The sequence below is a fragment of the Gossypium raimondii genome, chromosome 11 (assembly GCF_025698545.1).
Source record: "Gossypium raimondii isolate GPD5lz chromosome 11, ASM2569854v1, whole genome shotgun sequence".
Classification (NCBI taxonomy): domain Eukaryota; kingdom Viridiplantae; phylum Streptophyta; class Magnoliopsida; order Malvales; family Malvaceae; genus Gossypium; species Gossypium raimondii.
This window is the reverse complement of record NC_068575.1, coordinates 22,377,904-22,399,473: the sequence shown is the minus strand read 5'-3', so window position 1 is coordinate 22,399,473 and position 21,570 is coordinate 22,377,904. Positions and strand designations below refer to the sequence as shown.

Here is a 21,570-nt window from a genome sequence, read left to right as displayed (position 1 = left end):
TTAGAATCCAAATCAAATTAACAGAATATATAAATATTGAGGGTTAAATATGTTGTTTACAAAATCAAGATTAAATTAACAAAATGAGTAAACATTGAGGGTCAAATTTGTTATTATACCAAGCTGCGTAAGCATTTTGGTGACCAAACACATTTTACTGTTGGAGTGACAAAAATGTGAAATTGACTTAACGGGGAGTGACTAAATTAAAAAAATTGATGACCAAAATAGGAATGTGCTAAAACTTGGGTGACTATCTTAGTTTACCCAATTTTTAAGTTTTAAAAGGGCTTGTTAATCTTTTTCTCTAATTTGTTACTAAAGCCTTTTCGATCCTTTAACCTTATTAGTTTAAAATTTTCTAATTTACATCCAAAAAAAAGTATGAGTTAAATTGAATAAATATGTAAAAGTTGAGAGCTAAATTTATTATTACACCTTATATATAAACACCAAAATAAATATTTAACCGCATAATTTTAACACAAAAACTGTTTTACTCACTCATTTAATTACAGGAGTTAAGGAGTTAATTTACTTAATTTTTTCAGAAAAAAGAGCTAAAATGTAATCCAGGAGGTTTTGTAGAATTTTTACCTACTTCAGTCCTATTTTCTCTATTGCTACAAGATATTTCTTGTAGCACTGTATGAAGGTAATTTCGGAGGGTTTTGCAGGAATGAAGTATTCACTTCATTGACTACGAAAAGAAATACAAAACTACGACTTAACTCATTTAGTTGGTTCAGATAACCGTAAGCAGTGGCATTAAGTGGAATTGAGATTCGTGTCCATCTAGAATATCATTTTTATCCCAAAATAAGAAAGAGGCATAATGCTTAAAGAGTATAATTTGCACCAAACTTAATCATGTTGCATTTAAAAGAAATTCAAATTCAAATATTAAAACGATATTATAAAAAATTACAAATTCCAAAAAATTAATTTCCATAAACAAATAATTTGTACCAAAATCAAAGGATATATAAAGCTAAAGAGCATACTTAAAATTAATAGTTACATGAAAATGATCTATAGCAGTCCATAGAATAATTATATTTTTAGAAACCTGTAGAATGACAGGAATTGAATAAAACTGAAGATCTTCACAGAGACCTGTATTAGAAGATGATACTGTTTCTTAAATAAATTTCTTCATATTCCCAAGAATAAATATTTATGGCATGTCTTTCGCTAATGGCTGCAAAATGGGCCAGTTTTACATCATAAATTACAATGAGAAAAATGGCCAATGCAATGCATAAATTAGAAGAAATTTCTTCACTCTGCGCCAACGATGACTATGCCGTGAAACGAAAAGGAAAAATGGGTGAAGATGTATGAGGATCCAAAATTGCATTCCAGCTTGGTAGAGGGTTGTTAGTAACTTCAGTACTCTGTAGGATAGTCAGACAAAATGGTGAGTAGGGTATTCATGCTCATACCCATTATAATCATAATAAAGCCTCTCTCCCTTAGCAATATCACGTGTGGCAACCAGAAGGACCCGACATTCACCATTTACACTGTACCTCACACATTTACAGTTCTGTTTCTTCTTACCTTCCCTGCACAAAATTGGACATGTATTTTAATCAAATTTACTAACTATTCTGAATTCAAAGCAAACCTTTTTTTAGAAGGCAGCTATTAGTAGATGATTAGAGTATAGCACCCGAACAAGAGACCATTAGGGTATACAACACCCGACCAAGAGACCCTGAGGGATAAAATCCCAAAACTGGAGACCTATTTTAAATAGAGAAATGCCCAAGCATTTAGCTCAAGAGCAAATGTTACATGAAAATATAAACATGATAGGCATAGTTAATTAGAGAATGCTATTCTGTAACTCATGCAGATTAGTAGAGAAAATCGGCTGTAAATGCTACATGATGAGAGGTTATGTATAACAGAAATTGAGCAATATGATTTTTTTTTTTGAGATACAGTATTAAACACAAAGGAGATAGGTTATACAGGCTTACGGTGTATGATTATTAATGCCATTGATAAAGCGAGCAATGTTTCCACATTTATCAGGGCAGATTACAAGACTTTCAGATGGGTTTGTTGCTAAAAGAAGGGTCATCATGCTATCACAGTCATCATTTTCACGGTTCTTAATGTAATCGACATCCCCTGTGTATTCTGCAATGAAAGTCATGTCCTTTATCTGTGCATCTGCTTCTACCGTATAACTGCACCACATGATTAAAATAAAAATACTAAATAGGCAGTTAAGTAACATAACTGCAGCAGTACAAATTATCTCATGATAAAGGTACCCTTCACATGAATCAAAAACTACTATAAAGGGAGGACATTCGCCTCTCCTACTCATAGATCTGCAGAGTTCCAAGGTCTCCATATCTTCCCTCGAAAGAACCTGAAAGAGCAACAGCTATTAAGGAATGTAATGGAATTAAAACTTCCAAATGAAAACAATTGCTGAAATTCAAACCTGCATGCCACCATTTTCAAACTTGGCCTGATTGGCAGATCTAGGGGCCATATCAGAAGAGTAGGTTAGATCATCACTGAATTCCATCTGCATTGCTGTTAAAGCAGAAGCAAGGGAGCCCATTTGTTTCAAACGTTGGTTAGGATCTTCAGATGGTATAAATGGCAACAGTCTCCTTCTTTTCTTTAGCAACACCAAAGGACGCCGGCGACGCTTTCTAGTATCTAGAAGTCCAGCCAGAACAAACAAGGAAAATCAGTTTATATTTGTCAACAAAGAGCAAGAAGATGGCCATCAAGAAAGTTTTGCAAGATCCAAATTGTGCAACATGGTCTCACTCTCAGTACCAGATGCAAGTAGTATGCATATATAAACAGGCCATGCAGAATGAATTTAGTGGGATTCATACATATGATACACTGTCGAGTAACTTATCCTTTGATCTTATCTTCCTTTATACATCTAACATCATTAACCAGAAACATAATACCTTCTGAGTATTGCTGCATATGAGGGAAACTGACTTGACAAACTCCCTAGTTTTGCTGTTGCAAAAACTTTTTTGCCTTTAAGCATGAACCAATTAGTATCCATTTAAAAACTTAAAACATTTTATGAACTACATAATGCACATGATTGATGCAAGTTAACCTAGCAATCTAGGTGGATACAAAAGATTTATCCATATTCAAAAAAAATGTACCTACCAAATTGTTCATGATCGGGGCTAAACCATTTACCTAAATTTAATCTATTCTATTGAGTGAGAAAAATGAACATTTCTCCAGATTGTGATATACGCTTCAGGTGACCATCTCCATCCTTTCAAGATGAAGTACTGATGAAGTAATTGTTTAAAATGTTGGAAAAACTCACTGCTTTTACTTGTTACTGATTCCTTTCCCACATATCTCCAGTAGAAGCTCCACTTAAACATTATCCACCAAAAATTGATCATGAACATTTGTGTTTTAGAATTTTAAGGATATCATCAACAGATACCATTTCATTTCAAAAGAAACCTATTTATGAGAATATTTACAAAATATTTATATGTTAATATCGAAATCATTCTGATGACATAGATCATAAATTATAGTTGCAACCGCTCTCATGTCTAGCACTTAGCGAAGGTACAAATGCTCCAATCTGGAATCAATGAATCTGTTTCAACATGGAGTAAGCATCATTGCTAAATAAACATGCTAAAAGTGTACGGGAAAATATAGAACTTATAGGGGAAAGAATGATCGCAGAACACAAAAACATAAAAATCTTGTTCTGCTTGTTAAATGTTCATTCCTTTTTAAGGTTACCTAGGTAGGAATCTAATCCTCACTTTTTACCTAACTACATTAACATAAAATTCACTGACGAGCAAAATTGCAATTTTGTGTTGATTGTCAAAAGGTGAGAAGGAAGAAGGATTGCAAGAGCAGTCCCAATTAAATAAGATGGGGGGAAAAGGAGAACTTTGAGCAACTGAACTTTCTAAAACCATCTTTGAGGTATAAGCAATTATAAGAAATTGAAATGAACATTTAGAGCCACCAAGTCAATGAACCATTAGATAATTTTACTTGGAAACCAAAATGTAAAGGGAACTCAAGGTCCTATGATCCAAGGGAAATTTGTGGAAAAGACTGTAGGAAGTGCTGATTGATGATACCCTCCCAAAACGTTTTTCCTTGATCCATTTTATATATACTTTATATATTTGCACTCTATAAGTAAAATCAATTAAACATGGTACAAGTTAAAGTGGTGATATATTGCAACTAGGTGTGTCTGGCATTTAATAGCGAAGTAACATAATAAAACTAGGTGATATTTTACCCATCTTATTTCAATAAATAATCCCTATATGCAGAATAGATGCCTATCATGCGTTTTAAGTCAGACAGACATGCAGGCACAAAGATTGTATGAGTTCCTCTCGCACAAAAGCATTCACCATGTCAAATTATAACTTAAATATGAAAAAACATCATAAAGAGGGGAGGGTGGGGGCAAAGAACTAATGAATCAAACTGTGGAAACATGTGATCATAATTATGAATGTTTTTGAGGCTTTGAAGTATAAGACCTGTGAGCAATAGTGCACCACGTACAGCTTTCAATTAACAATTACAATTATTTTTCACTTCTTACAAGTAGCTTTGGTTACATTATAGAAATATAAACAAGATAAAATTAAGACGAGTCAAATGTCAATAATCAATAACTAATACTAGAATAATAGTTTTAAGAGTTTTGCTTTTAACCAATTTCACATATGATATGAAGACAGGTGCGACATATGATTCAATCATCATTTTCAGCAATGTTTGCAAGTTCCAAATCAGCCCTACATTTTTTACCATTAATCTATTTTAAATCTCAGCAAATTTCTCCCCTTAATTTTCATGATTATACTAATTTCCAATCTAAAATTTTGCATGAATCCTGAAACAAGGTGAGAATTTTATGAATGCACTTCAAATATAGCAGGCCATTCCCAAATCAACAGGAATTCAACACGAAACACTAAAAGGCCAAGATAATATAACAGAAAATCGTAACAACAATTTTTTTTTACCTTGACTCAAATTGCATTTCTTTTTCCCATCACCACTCTTCTGAATCTTGAAGAAATCAATTATCCTTTTCTGCGAAAAAGCTAAAAAGGAAATAAAACACATTCATTATAAAAAATTGGAAACAGAAAGGAGAAAGAGGTCAACCAAACAAAATAAAAATAAAAAGGTAAGATAAAAAAGAAATCCCTACTTCTTACTCGCCTATGGCCAGAGCATTTGGGGCAAAGCCAGGATCCAATAGGAATACGAACCACGATTGGTCTAAGGCATCTCATGTGGAAGCCTTTATCGCATTTATCACAAAGGAGGAGCTCTCCGGGACGTTCACCGGAGCCGCATTGTTCGCAGATGATGTCACTGTAGTCAGCTCGCTCCACCACAGCGTATTTCGCACGCGCCATTATCTCAGACATTGGTCTCAGCTTCTTCGGTGGCGTGGAAGGCGACGGACGCCGTCGAGGTGCCTCGGTTCGGCGGCGGGAGCTGACAAGACGCCGAGCCCCCGCCATGATGGTGGCTGGAGCCATATTTGGAGTGATCGGTGGAAGTAATGGAAGTTTGGAGAATGGAAATGGAATTGGTGTGTTTCTGGTCTCGCGGGGAAATCACAAACGGAGAAGACAAAGAGAAGTTTGTTTTTTTAGTGCTAACGTGCGCCGCGTGAGCGCATGGGAATTCAACATGCGCATACAATCGAAGAGCCTGTGTTTTTTTTCCCCTTTATTTTCTTTCCTTTTCTGGACAGAGTCAAACTTTCCATAGCGTACGGTTGCAACTTGCACGGTGTCAAAAGAAATAATAATAATAATAATAATAATAATAATAATAATATTTTAAATAGTAAATGTGTTAGCTTTTTTACCATTATTGTGGTTTTCTTAAAAAAAAAATCAAAATGATGTTTGTGTTTTGAAATAAAGAATAAAGAGCAAAAAAAAAAAATATTCTTACTATTTTAGCACGCTTCTATCGGCTGTTTCTAGCAGGTTTTTGTGTTTTTAGGTTTTTGCTTTGTTTTTAGTGATTCTTTACTGGTGGTTTTGTTGACGACATTGATCTTGGTTCAATTTCTTTTTTTCGTTTCTACATTCCAATTACTTGTGATTTTTTGAATTATGGAAAGAGAGTTGGCAGATCTATCATTGGATGATGAGGAAGACGAAATATTGCAGGCACAAATGGATCTTAATTCTGTATTTGTGGAAATTGATCTCTGTCTGGTTGGGTGTTTTCTGCCGGCAAATGTTATACATTTCCCGGCAATGAGAAGTACGATGGCAAATTTATGGCATCCGGTAAAAAGGGCCCAAATCTCAGATTTGGGGAGGAAATGTTTTTATTCAAAATTTTTCATAAGATGGATCTGGAGAGAGTACTAAAGGGATCTCCGTGGACTTTTAATAACCATATTTTGATGCTACATTGGCTAGAGAAGAAGGAAGATCCGCTAAAGGTACCATTAATCTTTGTGTGTTTCTGGGTGCAAATTCATGAAGTGCTGCCAGGTTTTTATATCGAGGCTTTAACACGCCAAATTGAGGGTTTTCTTGGGAATTTTTTGGAGTTCGACGGCACCAATTTGGGAAAGAGGTTGTGTACCTATTTGTGTATAAGGGTACAATTGGATGTTAGGAGACCTTTGAAAAGGAAGAGGAAAGTTATATTTTCAGTTGGGGTTTGTTCCTATGTTAGTTTTAAATATGAACGTTTGACCCTATTTTGTTTTTCCTGTGGGCGACTAGGGCACAATGATTCTTTCTGTCAGGCTAAATGGCGCTAGGGTTTGATGTAGCTGAGATGGATTGGGATCTATCATTGCGAGCTCAATCTAGAAGATCCCTTGCAACGAGCAGTGTGCGGCTACGAGAAGATGGGGAAAGGGGCAAAAAGGGGCAACACTTTTGTAGATCGTGACTTGGGTAGGCGCATTGATCCTATGTTAGGAGTAAATCTGGAAAGGGATCTGAATCTCGTATCTTGTTTGGATGGGGGTCATAAAAAATACATGAATAGATGGATATGGAGCATGACTCGGAGGAGAGCGTGGTTGAAAGGGGTGATGAGAAAAAGAGACTAAGAAGAGAGGGTGACAAATTTGTTGATAGGGATAAATTGGGATCTCTTGTTGTTAGGAGTAGGAAGGTGTTGGGAAGTAGCTATATTACATCAGTAGATACCAAGGGGTATGCTGACCGGTCGCAATAAAAATATTCTATTAGAACGTCCGCAGTTTGGGGAGGCCACAGGCTGTTAGGAGACTTCGACATATGCTGAAGGTGTATAATCCCCAAATTGTCTTCTTAATGGAGACTAAATTAAATTCTAGAAAAATGAAAGATGTTTGTGATAGAGGGTTGCACGCGGACCAAGATCGAGTTGCCAAGTCACGGGAAAAGTCGTACGAAAACTATTGACACTTAGATCTGAAACGAAAAAAGAAAACAGAAAATTAAACTTAAAAGACCAAGAAAACCAAATTGAAATAGAATGATACTTGGGCGGCAAGAAAGGATGAATAAAGAACGTTTCTTGATGCCAAAGAATGTTGCAAAACAGATCATTGAAGCTTGGAATGGCTGGAAACGCAACAAGAACAATTAAACTAAGTTAATCAACAATTCGACACAAACGAAAATAATTAAAAAAGAACAAACAACAAAAAGATGGATAAAGTCCTAAGAAGCCTTGAAATTAAGAAAGATTTCACAACTCCTTTCAAACGGCTCTAATCTTCCCTCCAATGTAAAAACACGACAAGAAGAAGGTTGAAGATGGCTCCCACAATCAAAAAGATTGTTAAAACTACTTCTAAAGAAAACTCAAGAGAGAATTCTTGGAGAAACTCAAAGAGAGTTTTCACTCTACAAAAAAAAAATCTGAATTCAATATCTCATCTAATTAAGGGTGGCTGGCCAAGCCATCTATATAGGCCTCCTAACTACTTTCCTATCCCTACTAGGAAAACTAAAAAAAACCCTAATTGTTGCCTTTCAAGGAAATTTCGTCCAAGGCCTTTAAATGGGCCTCTTGGACTGAATTCTTACATAGAAATTTATTCATAAAGTCTAAAAAATAAAACTAAGTATTTAAAGAATTAAAATTTTACAAGTTGGGCCACTTTGACAATTTGACCTGATTTTCAACTAAGTCTAATTTAAACTTCTTGCTTGGGTTTGGAACATCTTTTTGGGTCGTATCTTCAAGAACTTGGGCTTGTAATCCGTTCTCTCCCAAAATTAGTTCGTTGATGCTCGTAATTGAGATCCAATGCGCCTTGGCTGCAAGATTCAGTTTCTTGGACCAAGATTTCCAAGATTTAAAATCTTGATTTTCTTGATTCTTGAAGTCGCTCAAAACAGCAAAATTGGACCAAGATTCGGTTTCTTGATTTTCTTGAAAACAAGAAAGTGAATCTTGATTTTCTTTTTCCTTTGTATACGCTTCTAAGGCCTTGCTAATGAAGTCTTGAACGATTCCATTTAGTTTCATACGCATTTGCCTGGCCTTTGACCTCGTTATTGGGCCTTGTGGTAATTTGAGCCCATTACGTTCTTGAGCTTGAGTTGGGCCGTTGTGACTCGTATCGGTTTGCAGGAGGTGTGATTTTTTGAATGGGATTGATGTTGCAGCTGATGGTTCTCGAGGGGGTTTAAGTCTAGTTTGGAGAAGAAATTCCACGATCACTTTGAGGAGTTTCTCGAAATACCATATTGATATTGAATTTAAGGAGGGTGATAGGGTAATAAGTGGAGATTTACGAGTTTCTATAGGGCTTCAGATTCGCGTCATAGAGATGACACATGGAACTTGCTTAGGACTTTAGGTCAATCCCAGAATCTCTCCTGGTTTGTGGGAGGTGATTTTAATGAGATTTTTTACTCCTTTGAAAAGAAAGGGGGCTACCTAGGGAGGAAATGTGGATGAAGGCTTTCAAAGAGGTTCTTAGTGATTGTCAATGTAACAACCTATTTTTTATTGGTGTCGAAAATAGTGGTTTCGGGGCCACCAAATCCGATGAGTAAGTTCGTAAATATTATTATTTAATATTTGCTAGTCAAATGTGATTTTAAAAAGTTTTTTGATTTGATAATTTATGTTATTTAAGCGATTTATTAAGTTCGAGTGGTGAGACTCTGAGGTTAAGTGATTTTAGAAAATGAGGTATCAGGACCTCATTTCTATAAACCAAGTTGTAAATATTTTTATAAATATTTACGAATGTCATTAAGGTGGTATTAAAGTTTCGTTGGAAAATTTTAACATTTCGATAGTTAATTAAGTGAAAAGGACTAAATCGTAAAAATTAAAAAATCAATTGCTATTTGTTTAATTGTATTAAAGGGTTATAGAACCATAAATTTTAGGGTTTTAAAAGGTAATAATACCTTGTTTTTATTAATGGACGATTTCAAGGTGTAATTTTAAACAATTTTAGTTTATAAGCAAGGGTAATATGGTAATTAAATTAATATTTTAACATAAACAAATGAAATTAGTGGCCATCTTCTTCATTCTTTGTTTTTCATGATTGAATGTGGGAGGAAGAAACACCATTGTTGTTTATAAGGTTCGACTAGCATATATTTTAATGCATGGTAAGTAATTCTTACCCGTTTTTAATAATTTTGATGTTTTTAAGATCATTGCATCCAGGTCTAGCTAGCCTATATATTTGATTTTGAAACTGTTAAAGATTTTAATTTTTTCCATTGATGAACCTTGTGATTTAAGTTGTTAAATGATGAATTTGAAGTGTTAGTTGGTATTTAAAAGTATTTTATTAAGTGATTTTTGATGAATTTACCAATTAGGGACTAAATTGTTGAAATGGTAAAATACAAGAATTTGATGTGAAATTGTTACAATAATGGGCTATTTTGGATGCCATGAAAATTCGGTTGGCATGGGTTTGTTTTAAAAATGACTAAATTGCATAAAATATATTATTTTACTGTCTAAATTAATAGATTGGATAAAATTATTAATTTAGATCAAGATCGAGTGGAAAATCGAGGAGAATAAAAAATTACCAAATAGCCCCTATACTTTAATATTTTTGCAAATTAGCCAGGTAAGTTCGTTATACAATTATTATTAATTGTATTGAATATTTCATACTAGTTCATAATTGGTTAAATCTTGAATGTCATTTAGCTATGTTTTAAGAAATAGAAATGTAACATTATTCGAGCTCTGTTCCTAATAGGCTTTGTGCCAGTGATATTCGGGCTCTGTGCCTAGCAAGCTTTGTGCCAGTGATATTCGGGCTCTGTGCCAAGCAGGCTTTGTGTCGGTGATATTCGGGCTCTGTGCCTAGTAGGCTTCTTGCCAGTGATATTAGGGCTCTGTGCCTAGCAAGCTTCGTGCTAGTGATCTTCGCGCTCTGTGCCTAGTAGGCTTTTTGCCATTGATATTCGGGCTCTGTGCCTAGCAGGCTTCGTGCCGGTGTATTATATCAGGCTTGGTGCTGGTGTGTTATATCAGGCTTCGAGCCTGGTAGTCTTCGTGCCAATGTATTGTATCAGGTAAGTTGTACTGAAAATATTATTTCCCTTATTCGATGTTATTTCATTTGATTCAACGGGCATGAATTTTACAAGGATATGGTAAGTGTTTTGTATGAAACAAGACTTGTATGTATGAAAGACTTTGAAATGGTGAGTTACATGGAAAATATGCTATGTTGAGATGGATGATAAATCCAATTGAATTATGCTAAAGTATAATGGTTATTCATGTTAATTTCATATGAATTATGCTTAAATGAACTAACATGTGTTATTCATGTGCCAAGCTGTTGGTTGGATTGTATGATGCTTTATTTTGAAATTATGCATTGAAAAGGTAAGCTTTCACTTGACCTTATACGTATGTTTATGGAAAGGTTAAATGATTCAAATGAAATATGTCCACATGGAAATGAATCATCATATGTTTAATTCAAGTGATATATGTATGTGTGCACTAACTCATGCATTGATGATATTTAGGCTTGTAGTAAGCTTGTATTCATGGTTGATTTTTATGCCTATGCTTGGTAATATGCAAATGGGACGGGTAAGAAAAGGAAGTGAAATAGGAAGTTCAATACTGGGATATAGTATGATGATAATAAAGAATTGATGAGTTAAAATGATGTATTTATATGTGAGCAGACTATTTATGCTATGTATGAATCTACCTATTTCATGGATAAATACACTGAATCAGAAATTGACAATGTTGTTCAGGCTTATCATAAACATTGAGAATGAAATGGAAAGTAAGTAATTTGAAAGGTATATAATCGTATAAAAAGGTTGATGATTATATAGATTTATGAACCTTAAGACATTTGTATAGGTTTATGTTTATTCAATAAAGTTTATTATTGAGATGGAATATTATGATTAAATTTTATATGAGCTTACTAAGCATTCATTTCTTATGTGGTTATTTTTCTCTTACTTTACAGGTTATCGGAAGCTCGATCGGGTTAGAAGCTAGTCAGAGATCCATTACACTATCCATTGATTTTATTGGTAGATTTTGATGCTTTGGTCGTGGTTATAATGACATGTATAGGTGGACTTATGTATAATGTTTAGCTAATGATATCGACATGTAATGTTGCTTTGAATTTGTGAAACTTATGATATTTGATGCCTTGGTGATGGTGTGCTTTTGGCACTTTGATGTTTAAAGGTTGATATTTTGGCATGTTGGTACTTAAATGTTGGGAGTTGGAATGGTATATAAAATGCATGCTATGAAATGTTGTTTTGATATGCTTGAATGTGATCATTGAGGTATGAAAATTGATAGTGAACATTGAGTTAATAAATGGCTAGTTTGGTGTGTTTGGATTTGTTGACATATGGTCAAGTTTGCTAAGGTAGTGATGATAGATGTTGAATAGTCAAATTAGTATTTTTGAGTATGATATTGGCATGTGAACATTGTGGTAAATGTTGGCATAAAATTAGTTATAAAGGTTAGTTGATTTGTGGTTAAACTTAGCAATTATATAATCATGTTTGATTATTGTGATTGAGGTGCCTTTTGGGCTTATTGGTTGAATGATGAAATAATATGATGATCTAGCTTGAATTTGCATGTGTTAGGTACATTTTGAATGTTTGAATATAGGTGCAAATGACTTGTAAGGTTGTGCTTGAAATGGGTGAAAGGAATAACTTGAATTTGGCCTATTTCTTGTCTACATGGCCTAAGACACGAGCATGTGTCTCAGCCATGTGTGGCACATGGCCACACGACACAGCCGTGTGTGACACATGGCCACGTGACACAGCCTTGTGTCCCTTGTAGGTTTTTAAAGGTTTCATTTCGAGAGTTACACGGCCTGGCACATGGGCGTGTGACTTGGCCGTGTGACCCAAGTTAGAGAGTTAAACGGGCACAGACATGAGCTGGGTTTGTTTCATAGCAGTAGCCCCTCTATCCGTAGCTTCCCTGAAAAGAAAACAATCATCCACAAATAAAAGGTGTGTTATTTGTGGACTCCTCTTACTAGCCTTGGCACCGTTAATTAATCTTTCATCTAGGCTAGCAAATGGAGTCCTCAACTAGCTGCTGCTTGTGAAGTACGAAAGGCAATCAAATTTGAATTCGACGTAGCGGATAAATTAGATAAACCAGCTTGATAAATCAAATTTGAATTCGGAGCAATGGATACTTTGTAATCCAGTAATTACTGTCGATTTGTTGAATTGCAATTAAACTGGACCCAATCTTTTACTAAAAGGATTGGGCCAGTTCTATTGTTTATATTTTTTATGGATATATTATTATCTAGATATACAAGATCTTAAATACAAAAATAAAAGAATAAATACAACTCAAAATTTCTCCTAGGTCCATAATTAATCCTATGTATAGAATCTTAGGATTGGTCTATTCTTTTCTATCCTATATACCACAGTTTTGGATCATGGTATATAACCCTTCACTACATATAAGAAAAAGAAATGGACTCAAAGTATCACCTCGCTGAAGCCCTCTACTTAGCGCAAACCTCTCCTCCACTTTCCTATTTAATACCACCGAGTATGAGACCGATGAGATACATCTCATAATGGTTTCCACCCATCTACTAGCAAAACCCATATGTTCCATCATTTGTTCAGAAAATCCCATTCCACTCGATCATAAGCTTTACTCATGTCGAGTTTAAATGCCATAAAACCCTTCTTTCCCACCCTCTTTTGACGAAAGGAATGTAAAATCCCATAGGCCAATAAAACATTATTTGAAATTAAACGGCCCGGCACAAAAGCACTCTAGGCCCCAAAAATGCAATCCTCCAACACCCTTTGGAATTGATTGGCTACCATCTTAGCAATCATCTTATAAATAACCGTGCATAAACTAATAGGCCTAAAATTTTCTAAATTCATCAGGCTTGGAATTTTAGGACTAAGCACAATATTTGTAACATTTAAAGGAACTAAAGTTTTACCTTCTTTTTGTACCTCTAGATAGTAAGAGGAAATATCTTTCCCAACAAAGTGCTAACACCTTTGATAGAAGATAGCTGAAAAGCCACCGTCCCTTAATGCCTTCGTAGGACTCATACCATTCAGTGCCTCCAAGACTTCTTTCTCTGTGTATTGTGCCATCAATAAATCATTTGCTTCATTAGAGATGCATTATCTTACCCTAGATAGAATATGGCATGTATCACCAATCCCCTTTGACTCAAAAAGGGATTGAAAATAATTCCTAGCAATGCATTCCATCTTAGTCTCCCCTCTCATTTACCATCCATCCCCCCTTTCAAGCCACCAATTCTATTCATACTCTTTCTTTGAAAGGCAAAATTATGGAAAAAAAAATTGTGTTTTTATCCTTCAACCTTAGCCAATTCACCCTTGCCCTTTGTTCCTAGAAAAATTCATCTTTATCAATCTCCAAATTTAACTAAACTTTAGTATCAATCGGTTGTACAAGGTTGTCATCATCTCTATCCCCTTCCAGCAAACGTCAAAGGTTCCTTATTAACTCTTTTTTTTATCCCCACTTTCTTCCATCTAATTTCCATTACCTATCTCCCCAAGCCAGCCCGAACCCTCTCTATATGATTCCTAACCTCTTGTCCAAAAGTCTCCGATACCTACCATGCCTTGAAACGAAAATGTTTGGGTTAAAGATTATATCCATCTTTCTCTAACTGAATAAGAAGCGGACAACGATCAGAAAAAAGAGTGCGGGAGATGACATACAATCGCATTAGGAAATAGAGCCATCCAACCTTCATTTGCTACCCCCTATATAATCTTTCCCTGATATTTTTCTTTAGAAGGTTACCCCTCTTCCAAGTAAACCATGGTCCAGAATATCCTACATCCACCAGTTGACTGTAACACCCCTAAGCCGTATCTATCGCTAGAATAGGGTTACGAAGCATTACCAAAAACTTTTAACTTAAAACATTCGATTACAAACGTTTATAAAACACATTAAATTCCATTCAAACACATGCATAACGTCCCTTTTTTGAGCCCTCGAGGCCTAAGAAACACTTTAGAAACGATTCGGGACTAAATCGAAAACATTTAAAGCTTCATGGAAAAAGATGGAAAAATTTGTACTACAGGGGTCACACAGCCGTGTGGCCAGGCCGTGTGACCCACACAGCTGAGACACATGTCTGTGTCTTAGGCCATGTGGACATTCGAAGTAGGGACACACGGTTGTGTCCCAGCTCGTGTCTATGCCCATGTAACTCTTTAACTTGGGTCACACGGGCAAGTCACACACCCGTGTGCCAGGCTGTGTAACTCTCGAAATGAAACCTTTAAAAACCTACAAGGGACACAAGGCTGTGTCGCGTGGCCATGTGTCACACACGGCTGAGACACATGCTTGTGTCTTAGGCCGTGTGAACAAGAAATAGGCCAAATTCAAGTTATTCCTTTCACCCAATTCAAGCACACCCTTACAAGTCATTTGAACCTATATTCAAACATTCAAAATGTACCTAATACACCTTTTATTTGTGGATGATTGTGTTCTTTTTAGGGAAGCTACGGATAGAGGGGCTACTGCTATGAAACAAATTTTGAAGGAATATAAAGTCTACTCCGATCAGTGTATTAATTATGAAAAATCCACTGTGTGTTTCAATCCAAATGCTTCTGAAGGGGATCGGATTTGGGTTTCATGTTTGTTGGGGGTTTGTCAGTCTAATGAGATAGAAAGGTACTTGGGGCTTTTGAATACAGTGGGCCAATAGAAGTGGATAGCTTTCCAAGCTTTGAAGGACAGGGTCAAATAAAGAATTGATAATTGGATTACAAGGTTCTTGTCGCAATGGGGTAAGGAGGTATTTATTAAAGTAATTTTACAAGTCATTCCAACATATACGATGTCTTTTTTTGTTGCCTAAGTCGTTTTTGTAGCGAGTTGGAAAGTATAATAGCGAGATTTTGATGGCAGAAAGGTATTGGTAAAAGGGGTATTCATTGGTGTCAATGGGCGAAGTTGTGTGAGCTTAAAGAGAATGGAGGGTTCGGTTTCCATTGTTTATCTTCTTTTAATATCGCTTTGTTAGCCAAACAAGGTTGGCATCTTATTAGTTATTCACATTCTTTATTAAGTTGCGTTCTAAAAGCTAAATATTATCTGAGCTGGTATTTTTTGGAAGCAAGGTTAAAGGGACTACCTTTTTATACCTGGCTTAGTATATGGTCCACAAAGGGTTTACTTTGAGACAGCCTTGGTTGGCGAGTGGGAAAAGGAGACCGAATTTTACTCTGAGAGGACGCTTGGTTGGTTGGAGCTGAAAATTACAAAGTTTATGGGAACATTAGTGATAGTAGCTTAATTAAGGTATACGATTTGATTGACCACTCTTGCAAGAATTGGAATGTGGGTCTAATAAGGAGTACCTTTGAGGAAAGCGTTGAAGACAAAATACTGAGAATTCCTTTGGCTAGGTTGGAACACGAGGATGTGGTCATGTGGAGAGGCGAACCTTCAGGAGTCTTCTTGGTAAGGAGTGATTATAAGCCGCTCCTTGATAGCAATTGGGATTCCCAAATTATAGTTCTTCACAATTCCATGAAGGAATTTTATAGAAAATTGTGAAATTTAAACTTAAATAGAAAACAGAAAATTGCAACGTGGAAATTTTCTTGGAGTTTTTTGCCTACTCTAGTTAATCTTTACACACAATCGACCATGTATTTCAGGATTGTGTTTCAAAAGAAATGTGGAATAGGCATAATATTTCATAGATTCTATCTCAATCCTAGTTAAATATTAAGGAATGGCTTACCTGGGTTTTTCAGAATGGTTTGAATGATGTGTGTAGGAAGACATGTTGTGCACTATGGGTAACCTAGAATGAGAGAAACAAAGCCCTTCATGAGGGTACTAAAAACTCTGGACAATGGGTAGTAGAGGTTGTAGGCAAATACATTATGGAGTTAGATGGGTTAGTTAATCATGTACTTACTAAGAATTGTGCCATTCCGGAGTAGATTCCCCCGATAGATCATTTTATCCAAATAAATTTTAATGCTACTTTTGATCCCAAATAGTATAGATTGTGATCGGGTGTAGTGGCTAGAGATGACAGGGAGTGTTATTATTTCAAAATCAATGCTGCATGGGGGGGTAACGTCTCCGTTCGCGGTAGAAGCACTTGCGTTGCTCTCAAGCAATAGCATTGGGCAAGAGCATGAGAGTCGATATGGTTGAGATAGAAGGAGATTCATTAGCAGTTATCAAAAAATGCATATAAGATGAAATAGAAAAATTCGAGATCGATAATATAATCAGAGATATTTAATAAAGTAAGAGCAGTTTCAAAGAAATTTGTTTTAAATATCTACCTAGATTAGCAAATCAGTTGACTCATACTATTGCATCTGAAAGTTTAAAAAAAGGAGTAGAAGTGTACCTAGTGGGTCCGTTGCCAGATTTCGTTGGGATATCACAGGTTTGGGGACTCACCAGGAACGTGAACCAGATTAACGAAGGCGTCGTTGTTCGTGAATCGGTGTAGGAGTGCAGAAATGAAGATCATATGGGTAAGGGGTCTGTGCTCGGGGAACTGATTTTTCTATGGAGAAAAAAGAGTGTTTTAGAAATGAAGATGATCTGATAGGTACTCAAATTGGGATGGAGTAATTTATTATTTTGTTTTTTCAAGGTTTCGTTTTGTTTTTTTCTATGTTACTTTTATTGTTGTTGCGTTTTAATGGTTTTGGGTCATTTGGTTGTTCTGAGCCCTTATGTTTTATTTGTTTTGTTCTTTTGTTAATGAAATGTCTAGCCTGGTTTTATCTCAAAAGAAGAAGAAGAAGAAGATTAAAGAATAAAAAATAGGAAAGTGTGTTTACAATGTTTGAAATAAAATTCTATTTCTAATAAATATTAGTTTTAAGTAAATCAAACTTATTTTAATTTTAATGGACATTTACTTGATAATAAAATATTTATAATACTCCCTATTGGGTGTCTTTTGGTAGATAATGTGCAAATAATCGTAGCAAATTTTGATCATGATCTTTCTATAAAAATACAAATAGGTATTTTGGATTATTTTATAATCTTCTTTCAACTATTATTCATTGAGTCAAATGTACCACATATGTTCAAATCACTTTGATTGCTATAAATGTTTACTCAACCATATTAAAGAATTTCTCAAGAATTTTGTATGCTTCTAGCATTTTAAATTCTTCAAATGTTTTAATATAAACTTCTATTATATAGTGTTTTATATAAAGATTGTAATTACAATCATAAGACGTATGTCAAATTTTTATGAACAATGACTAATAAGATTTCTAAAATTTATTGCATTCACCACAAAATAATATTATACATTTCATAACCAATGACAATGCTTGAAGAAAACTTCATTTTCTAATTTTATTTTTGCAAAAATAGTCAATTGTACCTTACTAGCTTTATACCTTTAGATATTTGGACTATTGGTCCAAAATTTACCAAATATAATTCTACTTAAATTATGTCTTTCCATTTTGACAAATGTATTTCATATCAATATTTCTCAACAAATTTCTTCAAGATCCTCATTTTATTTCATTATCTCAATAATACTATTGCATGCCAAATATTGTTAACATTTTTCTATTTTCCATGTGTAACACCCAACCGATAAGCCAGACAATTGACCCTTCGAGATTTCAACTATCATCATATGCAAAATAATTTAACACCCATCCCAAATTTCCATAGTGTGTTACCGTGAAATTGTAATATATTGACCACCTCTAGATGTACCAACGTCCAGAGTAGAAATCCAGCACAAAATATGGAAAAAGCGGTATCTGCAAGCATATGGGTTAGGTTGAAAGATAGTTACAATGAGTAGGTAAGTACTTCAAGGATCGTACCCAAGGGAGGCGAGCATTAATTAATTATAATCTAAGCATAAATAGATCTAACTAGTACTTTAATCAAATTATAGTATGAAGAATTAAAGGAAAGGTTTTCGATAACTATATTAAAAATAATAAGAAAGGAAATAAAAGTAAAGTAAATAAATGAAAAACAAGAAATCAAATAATTGAATATGTATCAAATCTGGGCATGGGTGATTAGCTTGCTTTGGTACTCATAATTAACTGTCGTCTCGGGCTTTCTTATTTAATCAACTAGTCAATACCCTAGTAGGATCTTCTGATACATCCACTAAAATGATGAGTTAGCAAGTACTACTTATCTTCCGGCCTCACTAATCTACCATAATTTGGTGTAGCAGATTAAACTAATTTTTGCATTTTTAGAGCTTGAAAACAAGAATTATCACTAGGTTTTAAGTATGTTTTAGTAAGTTTAATTAAATTCAATAAAATGTGCAAATTGAGTTTTTTATTGACCTTAGAGGCTGAATGAGACCTAAGGGGGAGCTAATGAACTTTGTAAGTGTCTAGGATACTATTAAAAGGCTGAATGAGACCTAAGGGGGAGCTAATGACCTTAGAGGCTGAATTGAGTTTTTTATTCACTATGTCACAACATGGAGGGTTCGATGTCACAACATAGGGAGTAGAATGGAGAAATTTCGAGATTACCTTCAATGTCGTGACACAGCCTAAGCGTGTCGTGACATACCCCTGAAGACATGTTGAAGAAGAGTATACTGACTTCTATGTCACGACACAGGTCTTGATGTGTGGCAACATTGGCTCTGGACGAGAACTAATGCGAGCTAGGGGGCATTTTGGTTCGTACAATTAAACTTAAAGCTCGAGAACGTCAACTAACCTACGGTTAAGGACAATGATGACCTCAAATCTATAAATAGGCTCATTTGTCACATGTTATGGACATCATTTACTTAGATTAGAATCCCTCTTTTAATTTTAATTCAAGTTTTTCTTTCCTTAGGTTTTAGATTTATTTTTAGTTTTCTCTTTGTGGTATTTCAGGAGATTTGATTTATGGATACAATCAAACCTTGTGGATTCAATTTTATTCATAATACAAATTAGGCTTTTTCTTAAAATCTATAGTTTCAATTTATTTATCATGTTTACGCTTTATATCGATTCTATATTATTTATGAAAACTATGAGGAACTAATCCCTCTATGGGGGTTGCGCGTGGACCAAGATCGAGCTTGTCAAGTCACGGGAAAGTCCTACGAAAGCTATAGACACCTGGGCTGAAACGAAAATAGAAAATTAACCTTAGAAGTAAAAGATATATAAAGAAACACCCAAAAACAAGAAAGAATCAGCCAATAGTCAAAACACCAAGGAAAACACAAAACAGAAAATTAAACTCAAAAGACCAAGAAAACCAAATTGAAGTAGAAGTAGGATACTTGGGCGGCAAGAAAGATTGAAAACAATGAATAAAGACCGTTTCTTGATGCCAAAGAATGTTCCAAAACAGATTCTTGAAGCTTGGAATGGCTGAAAACGCAACAAGAACAATTAAACCAAGTTAATCAACAATTCGGCACAAACAAAAATAATTAAAGAAGACCAAACAACAAGAAAGATAAGGAAAGTCCTAAGAAGCCTTGAAATCAAGAAAGATTTCACAACTCCCTTCAAATGGCTCTAATCTACTCTCCAATGTAAAAACACGGCAAGAAGAAGGTTGAAGATGGCTCCCCCAATCAAAAAGATTGTTAAAACTACTTCTAAAGAAAACTCAAGAGAGAATTCTTGGAGAAACTCAAAGAGAATTTTCACACAACAAAAAATTGAATTCAATGTAATGTATTTAAGGGTGGCTGGTCAAGCCATATATATAGGCCTTCTAACTACTTTGCTAGCCCTACTAGGAAAACTAAAAAAAACCCTAATTGTTGACTTACAAGGGGAATATCGTCCAAGGCCTTTAAATGGGCATCTTGAGCTGAATTTTTACATAGAAATTTATTCATAAAGTCTAGAAATTAAAACTAAGTATTTAAAGAATTAAAATTTTACAAATTGGGCCACTTTGACAATTTGGCCTGATTTTGAACTAAGTCTAATTTAAACTTCTTGGTTGGGCTTGGAACATCTTATTGGGTCGTATCTTCAAGAACTTGGGCTTGTAATCTGTTCTCTCCCGAAATTGGTTCGTTGATGCTCGCAACTGAGATCCAATACGCTTTAGCTGCAAGATTCAGTTTCTTAGACTAAGATTTCCAAGATTTGAAATCTTGATTTTCTTGATTCTTGAAATCACTCAAAACAACAAAATTGGACCAAGATTCCGTTTATTGATTTTCTTCAAAACAAGAAAGTGAATCTTGATTTTATTTTTCCATTGTATACGCATCTAAGGCCTTGCTAATGAAGTCTTGAACGGTTCCATTTAGTTTCATACGCATTTGCCTAGCCTTTGACCTCGTTATTGGGCCTTGTGGTAATTTGAGCCCATCACGTTCTTGATCTTGAGTTGGGCCTTTGTGACTCGTATCATTCCCCCGTTCCTCAAAAAGATTCATCCTCGAATCTAAAAAATCAAATGGAGATAAGTCAGCCACATTGAAAGTAGAACTTACATTGTACTCACTGGGTAGGTCAATTTTGTATGTATTATCATTGATCTGCTCCAGTACTTAGAGAGGCTCATCGCCTCTTTGGTCCAACTTGGACTTTCTTTTTCTACGAAATCGTTCTTTCCTGATATGGACCCAAACCCAATCTCTGAGTTCAAGGACCACCCGTTTGCGCCCCTTATTTGCTTTGTTGGTGGTGATGTCATTTGTTTTGGCTATTCGTTGCCTAGCCTTCTGGTGTAAGGATTTCACCAGCTCAGCTTTCTGTTCGCCATCTAAATTAACAATATGTTCTAGTGATAATGGCACAAGGTCAAGTACTGCTAGTGGGTTAAAACCATAAACAAGTTCAAATGGTGAATAGCCAGTTGTAGAATGAATAGATCTATTATATGCAAATTCAACAAATGACAAACATTCTTCCCAATTTTTAATGTTCTTTCCCATAACATATCGTAATAAGGCTCCTAAAATTCGATTGACTACCTCAGTTTGGCCATCGGTTTGGGGGTGACATGTAGTTGAAGACAGTAATTTTGTACCAA

The 21,570-nt window shown here is 35.1% G+C and overlaps 1 protein-coding gene across 4 annotated transcripts; it reads right to left on the bottom strand.

The window, feature by feature from the left end:
* Positions 1-1,137: 1,137 nt before the first annotated feature.
* LOC105788091 (probable Histone-lysine N-methyltransferase ATXR5) lies at positions 1,138-5,795 on the bottom strand. 4 transcript variants are annotated; one of them, XM_052623099.1, is made up of 6 exons: positions 5,234-5,794; positions 5,043-5,123; positions 2,465-2,688; positions 2,289-2,389; positions 1,989-2,201; positions 1,138-1,397 (listed from the first exon to the last, which is right to left on the bottom strand). In XM_052623099.1, exons 1-6 carry the CDS (start codon positions 5,568-5,570, stop codon positions 1,232-1,234), a joined length of 1,122 nt encoding a protein of 373 aa, XP_052479059.1. In that variant the 5' UTR covers positions 5,571-5,794; the 3' UTR covers positions 1,138-1,231. The 4 variants fall into 4 exon arrangements, with proteins under 4 accessions (XP_052479059.1, XP_052479058.1, XP_012470268.1 ...); XM_012614814.2 differs by having other exon boundaries at positions 1,254-1,568; positions 5,234-5,788; XM_052623098.1 differs by having other exon boundaries at positions 1,989-2,389; positions 5,234-5,795.
* Positions 5,796-21,570: the final 15,775 nt, after the last annotated feature.

Excerpts from the sequence above, each read along its gene's own strand:
- LOC105788091 (XM_052623098.1), bottom strand. The coding sequence starts at position 5,570 with ATGGCTCCAGCCACCATCATGGCGGGGGCTCGGCGTCTTGTCAGCTCC. Across the intron at positions 2,689-5,042 it reads GAAATGCAATTTGAGTCAAG|ATACTAGAAAGCGTCGCCGG; the intron begins GTAAAAAAAAAT and ends CTGGACTTCTAG. Across the intron at positions 2,390-2,464 it reads TTGAAAATGGTGGCATGCAG|GTTCTTTCGAGGGAAGATAT; the intron begins GTTTGAATTTCA and ends TTGCTCTTTCAG.